Raw genomic sequence first — 20,657 nt, 5'->3', positions numbered from 1 at the left:
TTCTAGCCAGGGCAGGAAAAATATAACCTATCCGATGCCCTGATAGCTTACTCCACTACCAATCTGTAGGTTTAAACTGTGGAGAAGTTACTGTTGGTCTTAGGGTTTTCTGCTCTGAAGGTCTTCTAGGAAGCCTTATTTCAACAAACAGAATGAGGAACTCTTGCCCTTTTCTTCTTTCAGAGGTAGATATTAATTACTGCAGAGCAAGTCTTACCTTTTCCATACAGCCTTTCCCACACTTCAACTTTCAAAACTCATACCTTCCAAAAAAAAAATAAAAACAAAGACCCATACTGACACCAGAAATGTATTTGAGATGCTGTCCAATATTCTTTTTTTACAAAAGCAATTATAAAGCAAAAATATAAAAAAGAAAGGTTCCAAGTAATCCAAAACGATCAGTGGTATAGGAGAAAGGAAGAACAATATCAGAAAGCTTAATTCAGGGAAGCTGCCAAAATTGACACAAAATTTAGTTTTGAGCATTTTAACAACTGCAAAAAGGGAAATGCAAAATTACCAATATTTAATAAAAGGAAGTAGAAATTGCCTCTCCAGGACAATTTTCTAATTTATTTTCCAGCCACTTCATTCCCTCCCGCAATTACTATCATCCTTAGATATCTCTATCTATAATTAATATACTATGTCCTCTCACTTTGCTCCCTTGACCCATGCCTTCCCTCTGCCTGGAATGCCCTTTCTCCCTCACCTGTCTCACTGGTACTCATGGCCCCACTGCCAGGAAGCTTGTACTGACCCTCCTCCCATGGCAGGGTCAAGAGCTCCTCTTCCTCACGCTAAGAGGAACATGTGCTTTCCACTAATGCATCTCTCATCACGCTCCATGATAATTGTTTCATTGTCTGTGTTCCCCACTGGGCTGAATGTATTTTAATATATTTAAATGAATGAATATAAAAAGGGTACTGAATCACATAATGGATAATTCGTGGAGAGCAGTTCTATAAAAATGGAGAGACATTCTACACATGGTCATTTCTTATGCAGTGAGCAATTGCCAATTACCCTAAGTTGTCTTATATTGTTAGTTGAAGAAACAGGACTCACTTGCTTTAAAAAGATAACTAACCACATTCCTTGAGAATAAGGATGATGTCTTATCTTCTCCGTTCAGTTCAGTTCAACAAACGTTTATTGAGTACCAGTCATTATGCTAAGTTTAGGAAAAACAATGATGAATAGAATGTAGTCCCGTTGCTCTTAAAATTTACAGACCTAGCTTGGGAGGAATAATACACATGGATAAGCAATCATCAAAGGAGCTTGGTTTAATCCTGGTTGATTGAAGACGTCAGGGAAGACTTCCTATAGGAGACATTGCCTAAGTTGAATCGAATAGGATGAATTTGTCTGATAAAAGGACACCCCAAGACACAAACAAAATAGAAGAAAAGCATATTAGACAAGAAATGATATAGTGCAGAAATGACATGGTGCATGCACAGAGATTAATTGTTGAATTGTTGGTGGGCCAGGAATAGTTTATTTTTATTAAAGGGTAAAATATGAAAAGGGAGGTATATGGGGAACAGTGGTGGGAAAGGGATTCACATGAGGCTGATGCAGTAGGAAGAATTCAGATCATAGAAGAGCTTATAGACGATGTTGCTCTAGCAACAAGGATAACATGAAAGAATCATGCAAACTCTATAGTGAATGAAAATATAACCCCAAAACACAGTATATGCAAAAAGGAAGCCAAAAGCAATGAAGGATAAACAGGGGGCAGGCAGGCACAAGGGCAAAAATGTCTACAGCTACAAATCTTAGGTCAGTCTAGAGCAATAGAGTTCTCCAGAAATACTTCCTAAGGAGCAACACCAACGATCTATTATTTGGAACCAGGAATTGGTTGGTGGGCCAGGAATTGGTAGGGGGAGTATTCCTGGAATTGAATGGTGACAAGAAGCTGGAGAGGCATGGTTGGATAAGAACCACTCAGTTGGTCCTACCTTATAAGAAGAACCTACTAACAGACTACTACTCTTTCATTATAGGGACCTTCACTGAGAACCAAGGGGGATTCTTCTTAAGCTGAAAGAGAGCTCTGATTTATCTCCAAGATGAACTTCCTCAAACTATTCATCCTGAAGAGCTTATGTCATTAAAAGATACGTAATGGTGAGCAGCAGAAGAAAACAGCACAAGAATTACACAAAAAATAACACAACAAAATAAAAAAGGGAAAGGGACAGGCAAAACAAAAGTCTAGCAGGCATAGAACAACGACAACAAAAAAGCTTCCATGAAGCAAAAACGTTGTGACCATACTCTTAGGATTATAAACAACTCATTTGATGATATCACCTTACAGGTAAAGAGTCAAAACAGAAATGCAAGCGCTTGGGGGAAATAGATTGAGGCAACAGAAAGAGATAAAATATAAGGTGGCAAGGTTCATGAAAGAGGTTAAACAATAGCAGAAAAAAAGGCAAAGAGGAGCCTGGACATAGCTAATTACTCATTCAGGGACAGTATGGGTAAAACTGTTTTTATAAATTCATTTTTCTCAGGGAGTTAAAAATGCGTTAGAAGGAAAAAAAATGACAGCTCCCCTTTGTATTTCTTGCCCATTGTACACATCCTAAGTGCCCTGGAGGAAGCAAGCCAAAACAATAAAACTAACATGTATAATACATAAAATACATATTTCAAAATATAAATCACAGAAACTTTTGAGAAATTAAAAAAACAAGAAACTGAACCAATTGAACGAGACATATTCCAGGGAAAATAATCCACATGTAAGACCAACTGGAAAATATACATTAATAAAGTAAATAGTATTCAAGTACATATTTTTTAAAATTATATATCAAGGGCAAAAAAAAAAAAATCAAGACACTAAGAAGGGAAAAATTTTAGGCTAGCCAGACACACAACATTCAGTAAGTTAATGAAGCAAATTTCTTAAGGAAAGTGAAGGACATAACAAATTTTACCCCCTAAAAGATGTTATTAAGGCATAAAGAGGATGAATAAATATATTTTCAGCACTCTAGAATTCACCTCTCTTTAAGACATTACTAAAGGACAGATTTCAGACAACCAAGACATAAAACGGAAAACTACAGTAATGGACTGGTGGTAGCCCTGAATACATTTACCTATAAAACTAAAATCTAAATAAATTCAGGAATGAAGCTTTGAGCAGAATATAAATGCTTCAAATTACTTAGTTAAAAAGAAAACTGGAGTTGAGTAGAAGAGGAAGAGAAGGAGGTCATAAACACGCATGCTATTTTTCTCCACCTTTCTTTAGCAATGCTTAATAAAGTATTTAAATTAACAGAAATACATTTTAAGATAGGAAAACAAACACTAAGAGATACTATAACCAACAAAAATGGGGTGGTTGTGGATTTAAAGAGAGAGGGGAGGAAATAGAAAGGCATAGAAATACACCAAATTTAAAATTTATCACAAGAGGAAATCAATCGATGTTATACAAAAATAGAAGGTTTGCCATGTTGTGTAACATTATATTCATAAAGCTTAGCTAGAACAGATATTCAAAATCCTCAAACAAATACATAGGCAGGAAACCAAGGAAAATAGATCATACAACCAGATTTTTTTTAAAGCAGCATAGTTTTTTTTTTAATTAAGCATTCACTGTCAGAACTAAGACATATCTTTTATATCAAAGCCAACCCTCAAACTCATCCATGAGAAGCAAAGGATTCTGATTATTGACAGCCAACCACCTTATATCTGTACTTGCACTATGAGCAGTTGTTTACCTGCAATTCACTGACATTCTTCTATTTCATTTCCATCTTAGTCAGTTGAGAGTTGCAAATAACAGCAATTAATCTGTTTTTATTTGATGATTAATGAAATTCAACGTTTTTCTCAGAAGCGTCGGCCTTTTGCATTATTTAGAGAGTTGTAATTCAGTTGTTTCCTATCTCTTTCATAGTGGGAAAAAAAAAAATCCTTAAGGCAGCCTTCAAGACTCTGGGGTTGGAATTCCCGTAGTGGCAGAGTGGGTTAAGAATCCAGCCAGCTCTGGTTGTTGCTGCAGAAGCATGGGTTCAATCCTCAACCAGGGGCAGTTGGTTAAAGAATCTGGTGTTGTTGCAGCTGTGGTGTAGGCTGCATCTACAGCTTGTATTCAATTCCTGGCCCCAAATCTTCCATTTGCTGTGGGTGTGGCCATTAAAAAAAAAAACAAAACTGTGTGGGAGCTACACCTTATGCCTTTCTGATGTTGTCTCTAAACTCCCCAAGTCTCATTTACTTTTCCCTCAGCTCCTTGAACTCTAAATATTGGAGTGCCCCGTGGCCTAGTCTTTAGATTATATCTCTTCTTAATCCACACTTTCTCCCTTGATGACTTCAATTCTGCAATTTAAAAATATCACTATGCCGACCCCACCAAACTGATGTTACCAACCCCCTACCTTCTCACCATTCTTGCTTACAAATCCAGCCCCCAGTTTCTACCTGTCTACCCCACCCTGCATGAGGGGCTCAAGCAGTACAGGGCCCAACAGATCTGGCTCCATGCCCCCTTCTGAGTGCTGACTTCTCTCATTCTTTCCTTGGTCACCATACAACAAAGCCTCCCCAGGTCATCCTAAATGAAGTAGCAATACCTACTGACACCCAACATTCATGGCCAAGCATTTAGCATTTATTTTTATCTACAGCACTGTAGTCAACTGATATATTTTGTATATAGAGATAAACAGATGATGGCAGAAGGTAGAAAAGAAGATAGAAAGCAACATTTGCTCGACATTATTTTGGTGCTTTACAGATATAATTGACCAATATAATCCTCCTAGTAACTCATGAAGCAGGTACTACAATTATCCTCTTTTTATAGATGAGTAAAATGAGGCATAGGTCAAGATCAAGCAGCTAAGTGTGGCGACCCAAGGTTGGAATAAATGCTGGCCATTAGGCTCCCAACAGTAGGTCATTAACCACTACCCTTCACAGCCTTTCGTATAAATGTATATATGGATATATATATATCATCTATATATTTTTCCTCTCTCCCATTAGCATGTAAATGCCACAAAAGCAGGAACTTTACTGTGTTCAATATCTTAATCTCGGCACCTCAAATGGGGTCTACAACATAGTAGGGAATCGATAAAATTTTATCGAATAACGGGAACTCATTTTTCTTCCAAACAAAATAAAATTTGATGCTGATTAAAGAAAAGAACTTCTTTGGTTTCCAGCATAATAATTTAAAAAAAGAAATGTTTCAGAAGTTAAAAAAAAAAAAAACTGGATATCTGCCTACAGAGTTACAGAAAACTTTATGCAACACAAGGAAAAATGAAACCAAAAAAATCTGAACATTTTAATTCTAAGTCATGTTTCCCAGAAACAATTCTGCCAGTTTCATCATTTTATGCAGTATTAGCATTAAGAAAAGGGTAATCAGATTGGTAAATTCATAAATCATCCCTGTGCTTCTACATTAAAATAAAACCCTAACAATGGAAATGGAATAAAAGGAAACACTTGAGAAATAACTAAGGGTAATATTAGCAGAGGCTGTGGATTCACTTAACTTTGTGACACAGACTGACTTCCAGGATTCTACCTTGAGTTACCTGGCAGAGGGTAGTGCCACCAATGTGTCAAGTTCAAGGGAGGCCTGACAATTGTATTTTACTATTTGAGATGTCGAGATGGCTGTTAGACATGTAGGTCCACAGTATCTGTGGGAGGTCCCAACACCTTGAGAACACGGAGAAGATGCTTGAAACTATGAGATTTCCCAGGGACCATCAGGAGGTGTGGTTGGAGGTAAGAGAAGTAGGCCAAGGGCAGAGAGTGTGGGAACACCAAGAGTAGTGCCTAATGCTGCATGTTTTGCATTGTATGTGTTCAATAAATACTTATGAATAAACAAATGGTAATACCAAATGACCTGCCAAGACTTAGGAAAAAAAATTCCTGAAATTCTAGCTTTTAATTGGGCTGAGAAACAGTGATTTTGTAAGCCACAAAGATCTCCTTTTCACTCCCTCTTTCAAGCTGGTTTTTGAATGACTGGCTATTTTTCCTATATATTATCCCACTTCGAAAGCCCACATAGCTAATTTGTAAAAAAGAAGTAACTGCTACATCCATACTCTATCAATAAAACAAGCAGTCACTGAGCACACTTGATTTGCAAAAGCGTCTTGTTAAGGCCAAGGTTTGGGGTAAAGTATGTGTATAAAATATTACCCCTATCCTCAGAGAGTGTAAAAGCAATTCAGAAAAGAGAAAAATCCCCTGAGATATAAGTAACAACTCCTAATAGTCTAGGTGTAGAGCAATGGTAGATAATAAAAGCCATAAGGGCACAAAGGAAGGGAGCCATTCCCATCTCTGAAGTTCACAGTTGTCATAGGAGAGTCGGGGCTGATCAGGACTAAAAGGCCAGGGGTGAGGCCGAGAGAGCCGTCCAGGTGCTTAGCTCTGAGCAAACTCAAGAGATTCTGAAGTTCACTGTTTTGATACAAAACAATCTGGAAAACCACTGACAGCAGAAGGTGGGAAGGCAGAAAGTGGGGCATTAAGGTTGCTGCCTTCAAATAAGAGGATGATTTATCCCAGTAACACACCCTCCCACACACAAACACACCCACACACAACACATACACTACTCCACACATACACACACACCACACATACATGCCACACATAGACCACACCACACACAAAACACACATACACTACACACCACACACACTCCCTATATACATACTCAGCATGCCTCACTCGATGGCACATCTTCACTTGTTTCCTCTCATTTTTGATGTATTTGGTCCCTCCTGCCAGTGAAACTCTAAACCTAAATCAAAGGGCACCCTCCTCCACTGCTGGTGGGAATGCAAACTGGTACAGCCACTATGGAGAACAGTTTGGAGATACCTTAGAAATCTATACACAGAACTACCATATGACCCCGCAATCCCACTCTTGAGCATATATCGGACAAGAGTTTCCTTGAAAAATAGACGTGCACCCGCAAGTTCATTGCAGCACTATTCACAGTAGCCAAGACATGGAAACAACCCAAATGTCCATCGACATTGAATTAGGAAGATGTGGTGTATATATATATATATATATATATACACCACATATATATATATATGCGATGGAATACTACTCAGCCACAAAAAAGAACGACATAATGCCATTTGCAACAACATGGATGGAACTAGAGACTCTCATACTGAGTGAAATAAGTCAGAAAGACAAAGACAAATACCATATGATATCACTTATAACTGGAATCTAATATCCAGCACAAATGAACACTTCCACAGAAAAGAAAATCATGGACTTGGAGAACAGACTTGTGGCCGCCTGGGGGAAGAGAGGGAGTGGGAGGTATCAGGAGCTTGGGGTTATTGTATACAACTTGGTATGGATTTACAATGAGATCCTGCTGAGTAGCATTGAGAAACATGTCTAGATATTTATATTGCAACAGAACAAAGGGTGGAAAAAAATGTATACATGTAAGTGTAACGGCCCCCATGATGTACAGTGGAAAAATAAATTAATTAATTAAAACAAATAGATAAATTAATTTTTAAAAAACCTAAATCAAGGCTTCCCTAGTTTGTCTAAAAATTTGTGTCCTGCCTGGGCCTGGCCATTCGAGGGGTGGTTAGCACTGGACTGGGAGGGGAAGAGTTAGTAAGTCCTAGATTTTCACAGAAAGAAAATCCTAGAGACACTTAATTTCTTGGAGCGCCTCATTCCCATGTTAGATAAGCCACTTTGGACAGAAATAGAATGTGGCTTTGATAAATTACTTATCTCCTCTCTAATTCCTCATCTCTAATGAGATTTGATTCTAAGTAATCTCAAACCCCAGGCCAAGTCCTCATCATTTCAAGACCTCTTTGGCATAATAAAACGACAATGCAACTGAGGGAACTTTAGCAGGCCACTAAAGTACCCTGTATATGGCAGTGACCCATAACACCTTCATCTTTCACCACAAGTCCGGGATCTCCCCAGGGGACTGGTATCCAAAGCATAGGAGAGACAGCATAGCCTCTCCTATAGCATCTTCATAGCCTCTGGGAAGCCATCCTCATTTTCCTTGTAGGCAACTGACTTTGCATCTTCCCTCTACCTGTACATCTGGACTTACCTGAATGAAGATATATTCATCCTGGACGACCAGGGAGCTAATGTCAATGGAGCGAGCAAAAGGCCCACTCCGAGTAGTCTCAGCACATTCCTGGATCCTGCAGGTGAGGTAGTGAGCATCTGAAAGAGGAGGGCAGAGCAACACTTAGACACAGGGGCAGCGGTCAGTGAAGCTCTCAGCACACAAAGTTCTGTTTACGAAGGATGCCATTTAAAACAACCATGAGATCACATTTTCTTGTCCACAGAATTTGTAAAATTTTTAAAAGTAATATCTAGTTCAGAAAAGGGAGTAGGGAAAGAGTTAATCTTACATCCTAACAGCTCAAGACTAAATTGGTACAAATTTTTGGAGGAACAAGTTTGAAATAGCTATCAGAATTTTAAATGTACCGGTCTTACACTAGCAACTCTAATTCAAATGAGGTTTTCTAGAGACAGGTATATATGTCCACAAAGGGGCGATGGGGGGATGTTTATTGGGGCATTGTTTATAACACTAAGAAAAGGAAACTGGCTAAATGTCTGTGAATTAAGGAACATTTAAATAACAGGTACACATACGTGGTACCATTGCTGAAAATAAAAGAATTAGGGATATACATATGCATCAACATTCTGCTTCCTCCAGCTGCATTGTTCTACAACCCTCTTAAAAAATGATCTAGCAATATATATAGTTTGATCCAATTTATTTAAAAAAAATTTTTTTGTCTTTATAAATATAGGTTTTTACCTTAACCACACAGCAAAAAAAAGTTTTAAAGGACACCTACAAAAATTAGCCATGATTACTTGGGGAGAAGGAATGGACTTAAGGAGAAAGAGTTGAAGTAGGGCCTTTGCTTTTTATATTATATACATCATTATTGTGTTTATAATAAAACTGTATTTATTTATTACTCATAAATAAAACTTGTATCACTACTTGTAACATTTTCTAAATATCTCAGTTGCTGAACATTCCTCAAGCAGCTGGACCTGAATGAGAAATTCTGGACTCTAAGCATTCTGACGATGAGGACACAGTCAGGCAAGGAAGACAATCCATTCTGTTATTTGTTCTCCAAGGAAAAACTGCAGGGAAGTCTCTATAAAGAAACCTCTGTATAAACTTGCTTTACAAGTATGTATTATTGATTTAATGATGCTTAAAAATAATAAATGGGTCAAAGTGGAAAGTAATAATCACTTTAGGATTAAAAGCAAAGAAGTCTTTGTCACCATCTAAAATGACCTGCCTTACTACATATACCTAATGTTCTCACCAACTTAAATATGCACACAGGTGTGCCTAAGTGTCACAAGCTACAATGAAGGGGGTGGTAAGCAGTAGAGATAAATAAAGGCAAAAGTTTAAATAAGCAACAATTTATAACAATTGAGTTTAAAGCAAGGGTACTTTAAATCTTCCCTCATTGTTGATCTTTAATTATTGATTGATCCAGCAAGTACTTGTGTGCATATAATGTGTGGGGTATTATATAAGTTCCAGGAATATAGCCGTGACTTAGAAATTTTCTATTCTGGAAGGAACTGCTGTCTAAAAAGGGTTCACTCAAAAATTATTTGTAGCTAGCTATTACAAATATTTATTTATGAATAAAATGCTAATTTAATAAAGAAACACGTTTTAAGAGAAAACAAATTTATTATGTGCTATATCTCTACTTTTCAAATCTGGACAAAGTCAAGTTGCTTTGGGATCCTTAATCCATACACATCAAACACTGATTTCAGTCTCTCCATCAGCTGTTTTATCATCTGCTCAGTCTCTCAAGCCTCCTCACTCTCCTTTCCTTCCTTTCTGTGGTGCAATCCAGCTTGTTCTCTGCCCTGACAATTCTGCCTCTGAAGTGTCTCCAGAATCTCTCTTCTTCTCTCCATGACCCTTGCCATTTGCCTGGACAAGTCCATCCCATCTGTGCTGCCTGCTGCACCGATTTCATAGCTGGTGCTCAGGTGCATGATGGACTCAAAGCAGGGTGGACCCGAGGGAAAGAGCCAGCATCATCTCTCAAACCTAACTGAGCTAATCCCCCCCAGCCTCAGAACCACCAACAGTTCTGAGCGCCTGAAAACAAAGCCCAAATATATTTCTATGAAATAGAAGGCCTTTTACAACCAGCTTAATGAAATAAAATGTCTAAGGAGCCAGGCAAATAATATATAAGAGGAAACTGAGCTGGGGTAAGATGATAAAAGGCAGCTGGCACATGGCCTTAATGTCAGGGATCACTGAGGGACACCTGGAACTACAGTAAAATGGCCAATACTTGTCTCCTTACTGGGGAGCTGCTTCTCGGCATCCATTATCATCGAGATGCAGGAATAAGATGTTCTGAGTTTCCGCATAAAGTTAAATATTCCAATTTTTTTATTGTCAAATTTCCTAATGTTTAAAAAATTGAAAACTAATTTAAATTTAAAATATGGTGCAGTTCAAACTCTATGAGGCTAAAGGAAATAAGCCTACAGTCCAAACAGCCTAGGGGCCATTCATTTTGCATCTTGACTCTGAAATTTGGTCCTTTCCTGCCTCTCCAGAGAAGAGAGAGTGCCCGGTCCTCCCCGTTCTCTGACGTGTTATCAGTCTGGCTCCCTCCCCTATTGTGGAAGTACATCCTGTGGGCCCCATCCTCTCGGTCTCTGTCCACAGAGAAAGCCAAGAAGGGCCTGGCTTTCCACTTCTGGCTGAGAGGACGGGGGAAGGCAAGCAGCCCAGGCTGTGCCTTGGAGCACATGGCCTGCCCTCCAGGAATATTCTTGGCCCCACAAAGGCTTAGTAATTTGCTCCTAGAATAAAGCACCAAAACCCAGTGAAACGCAGCAGTAAATACATGTAAAGAAACCACAAGTGTTGACATGACAACCTTCTTCTTTCTTGACAGCAAGTATCACGGAAATCTCCTTACACCGGTAATCAAAGGTGTGCACAGGAGGATGTCTGCTTATCCCTCTCATGGGCTCATTTCCCCCGTCTATTTGGTATTTACTCCTGCACTTGGAGATGTTGGAAAAAAAAAAAAGAATCAAGTGTCTTCAAGGCCACCCCCAACAAATGTAAACCTACCTAAACCTTGGCCCATGGCAGGTGAGCTATTGCGCCAAACCTGTCCTAGTTCTTGGCTCTCCCCCCGTCCCCCTTTCCGACTTGCCCCTGCCTGGCAGGGAACAAAAGGTCTAATTTAACAGGAAAGCAGCACTAAAATGAGTTTTCAAAATCCACTTAAAATTCAGTGGCCTCGCAGTCATTGGTTCAGCTCATATATCAGAAGGCTCAACGCTTTTATTTTTCAAACCACAGAAACACGATAACAAGTGCTACAGCACCCACTGCCTCATGAGAACCCAATGTGGGGCCTGAGGAGAAGAATGTGTCAGGCAGGCACAAGTTTCCCAGGGGAATGTGGATTTCAAAGGTGGGAAAGAGTCACAATTGGCTCAGGCCTCTGACTTATAAAGGGTCATAAATTTGGACTTTGGACATTATCTCCAAATGAGGCTGAATGCAGCCATATTCTGTAATGAAACTGAAAGAAGCTATGTATCAGATAACTTGAAATACCCAAATAGGCTTCTAACAAGTGTGGCCTTTTTATTTACTTATTTATTTTTAATAGCACCATATGGCTGATAAAATGGAGGAGGCCCAGATCACTTGAGCATATTGTGGGGTTTGAGAGAAAGGCTTCTGAAGGTAGAAAGTGTGAAGATCAATTCCTGGACTTGCTACTTGCTGATTGCCCTTGGCTAAGCAGAAGTATGCTTTTCATCTGCAAGGTGCAAACAAGTTAGTATTTGCCTCTCAGGGTTATCGTCAGGATTAAATAAGATTATGTATGAAAAATGCTTAACACATTGTGGACTAAATCTAAAAAATTCAATAAATGCTAATTCTTTTTATTATGAAGAAAGAAGGAAGGGGATTTAACACAGTGTCCCTCATAGGTTCAATTAACAACAAGGAATATTCTGTTTTATTGCGGAGAATCAAAAGACCAGGAGAGGAATTCCTCTTGTGGCTTAGTGATAATGAACCCAACTAGGATTCATGAGGATGTGGGTTTGATCCCTGGTTCCACTCAGTGGGTTAAGGATCTGGCATTGCTGAGGATTGGAGTGTAGATCACAAACATGGCTTGGATCTGGCACAGCTGTGGCTATGGCATAAGCCAGCAGCTACAGCTATGAATTGACCCCTAGCTAGAGAACTTCCATATGCTTCAGGTGCAGCTCTAAAAAGCAAAATAAATAAATAAATAAAAGTAAACAGTAGGGCACAGGTCCTACTGGTAAAGTCATAAGTTATATTCTGAATTTATGTCACTGTTTGCTTTCTTTAAATGCTATGGGTGCTCAGACAAGAAGAAAAAAAAAAGCACATTTGAGATGAAATAATCAAGGAGGACTTGAAGGAGGAGACAGCCCTTGTGTTTAGCCTGGATGGAGACATGTTCTATGGGAGAAGGGAATTCCTGAAAAAGGGAGTAAAAACTGATGTGGACATCTAGGTGCAAAGTGGAAGGCACTATAAAATTAGATGATAATGTGTGGACTTGATTAATCCTTATTCTTGAACTTCTATTTCTATCCTCTCCTTCAAAACATTCTCAAATGAAAAACTAGAAAGACCAGACTGAATGAAGATCTCATTTGGCTACCCTTCTGGGAAAACCAGACAGTGATTTCCCAAGTGGTTGAGAGTCACCTCATCCTCAAGATTAATGTATTTCTAAATGGGAAATGTCTTTCAAATGTATTTCTAAGAGCTGGTACAGTCACTTATCCACTGACAAAAAGTCAAGGCTTTGTTGCCTATACCTTGGAGAGCAATATCTGCTCCATAGCTCTATCAGTACTGGCTTGTTTTAACTCATTCTACTACTGGTAGAACTATAGGGAAGGTGGTACCATTGACCCCGTGTGCCCAGTCTCATGGCTTCTCAACTTACATGTGGTGGACCAATATCCTCTCTGGTGAGAAGAGGTAACCTTAGACTGACTGATTCATTCCTTTTGTATGGGGTCAAGTTGTGCAGAGAAGCTGCATGTGTCAGACACTCCCAGAGGCTCCATAAAGCAGAACATAAGATTGGTCCTTGCCCTCAGAAGAACCCCAATTAGTGATGAAGACAATATATTCACAAGTGATTGTGCCTTAGTATCTGTGCTGGGTCAAGGATGATCAGGAAAGAGGAATGTAGAAAGATAAGGAAGGGAATAACCTGACACCCTTAATGTTATCTTCCTAAAAGGTTCATTTCTGCCAGCAGTTTTATAAGGCAAGCTTCTCATCCACCTACATCAACAAGTTTCATTGTAAAGTCCAGCATTCCTCACTCTGCCAAACCTTTGCAAAAGGATCATCTCCTGAGAAGCAGGGATAAAGTCTTAGTCATCTTTGTTTCCCACCTGGTGCTGACTTTATAAAAAATCTTCAGTAAGTGTGAGTTAAACTGAATTGAATTACATTAAAAGCTGACACATTTTTATGTTGAATTATATTGTGACTTGCGATTATGTTTTGCCTTTAAGATTATTAAATATTCAAACTATTCTAAACGTCATGTCTCTTGCCATTTCAGAGGAAAAAAAAAAACTTTCCATGATTCACTCAATCTCCATCCCTTTGGGTAATATACATATTGTCAAAATTGAAAAAGTGAATTAAAATTGTGAACAAAAAGCAAATTCAGCTCTTCGGGTCTTTTCGTAGAGAAATACCCAGGAGCTATTTATTTTAAATAATGACATTAACTCTCAAATGCAAATAAGTGAAACCAAGCAGATTCCGAGAAACTCTGAAAAGTTATTTAGCTTCCATAAGCTTCCTTTCCCTTGACTGAGGAGTGAGCCTAACCTGTTTGCAGGCACAGTGAAAAACAAAGGATATTGACGTTATTGCAAATGCCTAATACAGCACCTGAGACAGGGTAGGTACCTAAAATCAGCAAGATAAGAAAAGGTAGCTACCATTCCTTCCTAGCATACCTAGGGATTTAGAGTTTTTGTGAAACTTCTTACTGCCCACGGGAGAATTCTAGGGTCTCTTCCTTCTACGGACACAGAGGGAAATCTGGCAGGGTAATAGGCATTTAGAAATCATACTGATTCTAAGTATCTTAGGACTCCTGACTCTCCATTCAGGGCTGTTCCTACTCCACTTGCCAAATAAACTGACTCCGAATATGATGATTAGGTAGTGGTAGTGGTGGTGGTGACAGTAACATTTTTGAATGTTCACTCTCTTGTCTGGTCTTGCAGGAAATATATGCCTTAAACTGGTTATTGCAAGAATGTAAGAATCATGCAGGAATTGCTGCAGCCCCAATAAGGAGTTAGAATTATTTTCATTCCCATTTCACAGATGAGGAAACTGAAGCAGAGAATGATTAAGTAATGCATCTGAATTCCACAGCTCTAAAATGCAATAGGGATAGGATTTGGACCTAGGTGATTTGACACCAGAACCAGTGATCCTAACCATTATGGATTTGAATCATGGAAGGACAATTATGATGAGAATTAGACTAAAATTCACATTCTGGTTCAGTCCCTGTCACTGACTATCTATGGGACCTTGAGAAAATTGTTACACATGTTGCTGCTTGAGAGTGAGGCAATTTGAAAATTTCTAATCTATTCCAATCATGCTTTTAAATACTGAGATCCTTTGTCAAAAACCATCCTATATTCTCAATATATGAAGTGGATTTTTTTTTTCTTTCTGCTTACTGCTGTTTAGGGTTGAGCCTGTGGCATATGTAAATTCTCAGGCAAGGGGTCAAAGTGGCGCTGCAGCTGCCAACCTACGCCACAGTCACAACAACACAGAATCCTTAACCCATTGAGCAAGGTCAGGGATCGAATCTGCATCTTCATGGATACTAGTTGGTTAGTTACTGCTGAGCCACAATAGCAACTCCTGAAGTAGATTTTACCATGCCTTATATAAATGAAGAGAAGGCAAGGGGGTCTGTAGTCCTATTGATTTAACTCTCTCCTTATCCTCTTCTTGGTTGAGTTCTTAAAATAATGCCAGAGCTCTTAGTTACACAATTTACAACCATTGAACTAGTTAATAACCTCAAGTTCTTTAAGAGCCAATACTCTATGCGTCTAGAAGCTACAGTTTAGGCTGCAAGGCTGATAGTTTTGCCTTGTGTGCCAAGCCCACTTGATTATTTATGACTGCCTAGAATGCTTTGTCAGGAAGTTTGGGCTTTATCTTGGTTGATGAGAAAGTGTCATGATTGGCTAAGAGAGCAGATAATGGTCCTGGGACAATGAATGGTCATATATGTTCTGTGGGTTTGGATCTAGAAATGTGAAGTCTAGATGTCTAAAACCTTTTAGCTCCTATACAGTTGCACTAATTACAGTGTTCCTCTGAGGCACTCATCTAGCTTATGTTTCAGAATTTCCAATGAAGAGGAACTTGATACTTTACAAGGCAGTCTGTGTCATTTTGGGGGTCCTCAAATTGTTACTCCTTTGTTCATGGAACTGAAATATGCCTCACTATAAATTTTACTCTACAATAAGAATTTTTGCAAATTGATGAAAAAATGATAAAAATACTTATTATATCTGTGTGTTTTTAAATATGTGAAGCACTGGAAGATCACAAAAAGGTTAAAAAATTTTCCAAGGTCAAATAGCTTCTAACTGACAGAGATAATTCTCCAACTCAAATCTTAGGGACCAATATGACACTCCATTGTTGACACTGTTGACACTCCATTGTCTCTTGGATGAAGAATGCATATATGAGTATGTAACTGAGTGTGGGAGAGAGAGGGAAAAAGAGGGAGGGAGAGAGAAAATGAATATGCATATGAATAAGAACATGAATATTAACATGAATATTCACAGGGGACACTGACAACATTCAGAGTGAGATGATTTCCAGAAGAGAATGGGAGAAGAAGCCATCTGAATCCTGAATCTCACGGCAGAAGCAGGTTTCACACTGTTGTTAACAAGATTGGTTGGCTTTGCCCTCTTTAAACCCTGCCAAAGCAAGAGATAATTCAATGACTTTAGTTTAATCTGGAGGTCTGACACTCAAAGAGAAGGACCAGGAGTAGGGAAGTGTGGAGATACTCCCATCAAAACCAGACAAGGGACCTGTTTATGTTGGGTTTGCTCCAGAGTGTAAGAGGCAAGTCTAGAGCCAGGATGGTCAAGGCCACACATAATACTGAAGAGCCACATGCTGTGTTGTTGCACCTGCAACCCCTTCAGTCTAGAGCAGTGCTGTCCAATAGACACATGATGGAGCCACTAATGACCCTTTACATTTTCCAGTAGCCACATTTAAAAGAAAAGTACACACCAAGCATACTTTATCTAGTCTTCTATAGAACCAGCTCACCAGATGATCATAAGGTATGCTACAGGTTAAGAGAAATGGCCATGGGAAACAGCATTCACCACATACCACAGCAGAACGGAGTCATGCATTTCATTAGGATATGTAAAACAAAACATCCCCAGGTTAATTCAATCTTGTTAGGTGCACTTTTCAAATAAAGATGGGTGAGAGCCAATTCCCTAGGTCAGGAGAAGATTTTTTGAACTACCAAAAAACTGATTTTAAAACTTTAAAAAGTGAAACAGAATTAATACGTACTATCCTTTAACCTAAATGTGGCATATGACATTTATTCCTGTTTTATATCCATCAGCTTTTTTTCAATTCTTGACAATAAGCTGGGAATTTTTCTATGTGCTCTGCATTTTTTTTTCTTTTGAGGGCCACAACTGAGGCATAATGGAGGTTCCAAGGTTAGGGACTGAATTGGAGCTGCAGCTGCTGGGCCTACAACACAGCCACAGCAACATGGGATCCGCCTCGCATCTGCCACTTAGGCCACAGCTCAAGGCAACCCTGGATGCTTAACCTACTGAGCAAAGCCAGGGATCGAACCTGCGTCCTCATAGATATAGTCAGATTGGTTTCCTCTGAGCCACGATGGGAACTCTGTGCTCTGTATTTTTAATCTCATAAAACTTCACAGTATTCTTATACTATAGACCTTATCCCAATGTGGATCAGCATTCTTGAATTTTCAGAAAATAAGTTTAAGCTCAGTGTAAGAAATTACCTAAAGAGGGAGAACTGTCCAGCAATAGAATGGATCTGTCTTAAGCAGAGCTCATGAACTCTGAGGATACCCTGTTAGAAGCTGGGGGCGGGGGAGGTTCCTACACTAGATAAGAGGTCAGACAGTCCTGTAAAGTTTCCCCAACTCTTCAATATTACAAAATTATAGATCACATACATAGCTTAAAAAGGTGACATAAAGATCAAAGCGAAGTCAAGGGCTGTCCCGAAAACTGTGGGTTATCTTCTGAAAGCTGCTGTCCACTGTTCTTCTTCAAACCCCTCCATCTCATCCTTCATCCAGTGTTTCCAGTTTTTTTTTTTCTTTTTTCTCAGCAGTAAATTTCTAATTCAAGCTTTGCCACTCTTTGAATATGTGCCATTATCTCCCTAAATCTTAAATAGCTCTCCTGTTAAAAAATGTAAAGGAAGTGTGGGTCACCCCTCATCCCTGCCTGCTTCAGAGAGGAGCTTATATTTATTCAAAAATCAAAAAAAAAAGAAAAAGAAAAAAAGAAAGTACTCAGCAAAGTGCCAGGCACAAAGTAACAAGTGTTGATCACCTTCCAACTCTCTTAAAAATAAAAATAAAGCAAATAAAATATATTCCCCAAAGTGCATGTTTCTAGCGTGCAGCTGTGTTTGGCCTTAAAAGCAGTAGATTTATCATGGAGGTAGCATATTCTGAATGATACCCCAACACCTATATCCAGGTCAAAGAGAATCTGCTTACAAGTGTGCATTCAACTCAAACCCTTTGAGTTGGGCAGAGCCAGGATAAGTATGCTCAGATAATAGGAAACCAGAGCACAGAGAGGTTAGGGGGTCTCAAGGTCTCATGTTCAGTGGGTGGTAGAACTCAGGACCTCAATTCACAGTTAGGTGTTTTTTACGGCTATACTCCTAGACCACTACTATTTGCATGAGTTATTTAGCTCTAGTTATGACCTAGAATATGTTCATTACATTTCCATATATTTGATGTATATCATTATTTTCACATATGTAATACATTTTTAAGTTGATTTTATTTTTCTTGAGCAGGAAAGAGCTCTATAGATATAAGTTGGTGCAGATGCTATTTAAGATGTAGATGGGTGCACAATGTACAAAGGGTCATAGATTTGAAATGTAGGATTCCTCTGCTTATTTGCAGGGATGATAGAGGTCTTGCTCATAATGAATCTGGGGCTAAGAATCTTGCCCAACATACAGTAGGCTATCTCTAAGATTTGTTGAATTAATAAATAGTTTTGCAAATATTTTTTCCAGTTTTTTTGGGGGGTAAGCATGGCTATATAAAGGTTTATTTTTTTAAAGCTGCAGTCCTTGCAATTCACCATGTAAATGCAAAATAATTACGATGAGCTACAGACATTCCTACTAGAATTACACTGCAGATGCTGGGAAATTACTAACAGGAGCCTCAAAATTTATCATATTAACTCACGTCCCCAGAAAAATTCATTCCCGAGGGTTTATTTCAATGAAATGTCTCCCCTGGGACTGTAGGCCTCTCCCCAACTCTAGGAAATAAAGATGGATATGGCAGTAATGGAGCTCAGGACTGTTCATCTTCCCAAGCCATTAAAATGCAAATCGGGGAGGAGAGAGAGAGCTGCAGGCAGATCTCCCAGGGCCTGGCCTGGTGGCCACAGCACTCACATCCATCTGCCGTCCGCACCTCCATGTGCACCAGGTCCGCTTCCTTGTCCAATCCAGCCACCGACCTGGGGAATGAAAGAAGAGTCAGAAGCTCAGTGACCATATGGGTGGGAGACAACAAAGCGGGAAGCATTTGGGGTCATGATTCAGAAAGTCACTTTCTCAAGAGGGCCTGGCTGGGATTGCAAGGACCCACAGAATATGGTGACATATGGTCCCAGCAGGGTGGTTGCCCTCATAGCTGTCACCTGTAATGGTGCAACTCATGTGTCTTGGAAAAGCATCAGTGAGTCAGTAACTTTCAATACACCCATCAAAGTACAAAGGAATGCTCTCCATAGTAAAACCAGTCTAAACCTCTGCCCTTGACCCTTTACCACCTTGCAGCTCGATCTTGTCACATCTGATCATTTCCACCACTTCCTCCCCCTCTGCCCTCCCACTCGAGGGGGTGTTATTTCTTACCACACTCTTACCCCAGGTAAGGTGGTTTAGCTCTGCTCTGGGTTGTTTGTTTCCAGACAGTCCTAACCTCCTGAGTTTAGATCTATCTGCTCTTCCTTACCTCCTTGTGAACAATAAATATATAGTAACCAACATTCAAACTCTGGTCTGACAAGGACACGATTCTCCTGGTGGCAGGGATGGAAGAGCAAAAAGTCTATGATCAATAGCCAGAAAATGAAAGCCAGAATCTTTACAAATTAATCCTTGTGGGCCTCCACACTTCCACACATAAAGCCCAGTGAGCCACCTCCTGCATAAAATCTCTAGGCCAGAATAAGACTCAGAAAGTGAGCTAAAAAGGCAACAGAGACATTAAAACATTCATGCACTAAAGACATCACATGATCTACTCTCTCTCTAGCAAGCATAGACTCAGTCTTTTTACTCTTATTATAAATATCATTCTGGTTTTTTAGTCCTCAGTGGCTAAGAGGCGGCATGTTAGAAAGGAAAAGTAGAATTTAAAATGGCAAAAATCAACAGATGGTACCCAGATAACAAGAAAAATAGAAAACTTATTAAACACAGACCTAAGAACTCTAAACCCAATCTTCCACACCATGAATCCACTATACTTTTTCAGGTCCTGAGGCCATAACTGTATTAAAGCACAGCTCGGTATCTGATATCCATGCTGAGGGGCCAGAAGCAGAGAACACGGTAGGCAGGAGGCTAATGATATAAGCTTACTCTGTTTAAGAAAAGAGGCAAATGAGCTCTGTTAGGAAAAATGAAGTGATTTTTTATTTGTTAGTGATTATTGCTTTGAACGGCTAAACTTTCGTTACTTAAGAAGTTCATTTACATAAAATACTTCTTTCTCCAAAAAAACTGCATAAGAGGCTTTACTCTAATGTTTTATTTTTACCAATTATCATTGATATACTATCTCTTTTAATTTTTCCTCATCCATTTGATCCTAGGGGCAAACATCTAACATAAGAAGAGCAAGTATCATTAGTTATATTTGATTGAATGGGAAATGGAGGCACAAAGAAATGGATATTTGTCTAAGATGACACAGGGGCCAGGCCAGAACTAGGAAGGCTTAACTTACTTCTCCATTGAGGGCAGCTCCCAGTCTTCTTGGCTCTTTTCCCTTTGGTTGGCAAGGTCCTTTAAACCCAGCTCTCGCCCTGTCCCTTTTCTTCTCCAGCTAATCCTAACCCCTCCTTTAGTTCTCAACTGGCCTCATCCCTCTAGCAGCCCATCCATC

The 20,657-nt window shown here is 39.3% G+C and overlaps 1 protein-coding gene across 2 annotated transcripts in view; it reads right to left on the bottom strand.

Annotated features, from left to right (window-relative positions):
• SORCS3 (sortilin related VPS10 domain containing receptor 3) overlaps window positions 1–20,657 on the bottom strand; it is a 615,258-nt gene that overhangs the window by 147,208 nt on the left and 447,393 nt on the right. For both annotated transcript variants that reach the window (XM_021072812.1, XM_021072813.1), the window contains 2 exons: window positions 18,935–18,999; window positions 8,159–8,277 (listed from right to left, as the gene is read on the bottom strand). In XM_021072812.1, coding sequence (XP_020928471.1) covers window positions 8,159–8,277; window positions 18,935–18,999 — 184 coding nt within the window. The remainder of the gene's footprint in view (window positions 1–8,158; window positions 8,278–18,934; window positions 19,000–20,657) is intronic.

This window comes from Sus scrofa, chromosome 14, assembly GCF_000003025.6.
Source record: "Sus scrofa isolate TJ Tabasco breed Duroc chromosome 14, Sscrofa11.1, whole genome shotgun sequence".
Taxonomy (NCBI): Eukaryota; Metazoa; Chordata; class Mammalia; order Artiodactyla; family Suidae; genus Sus; species Sus scrofa.
This window is presented reverse-complemented; position numbering and strand designations above follow the sequence as displayed.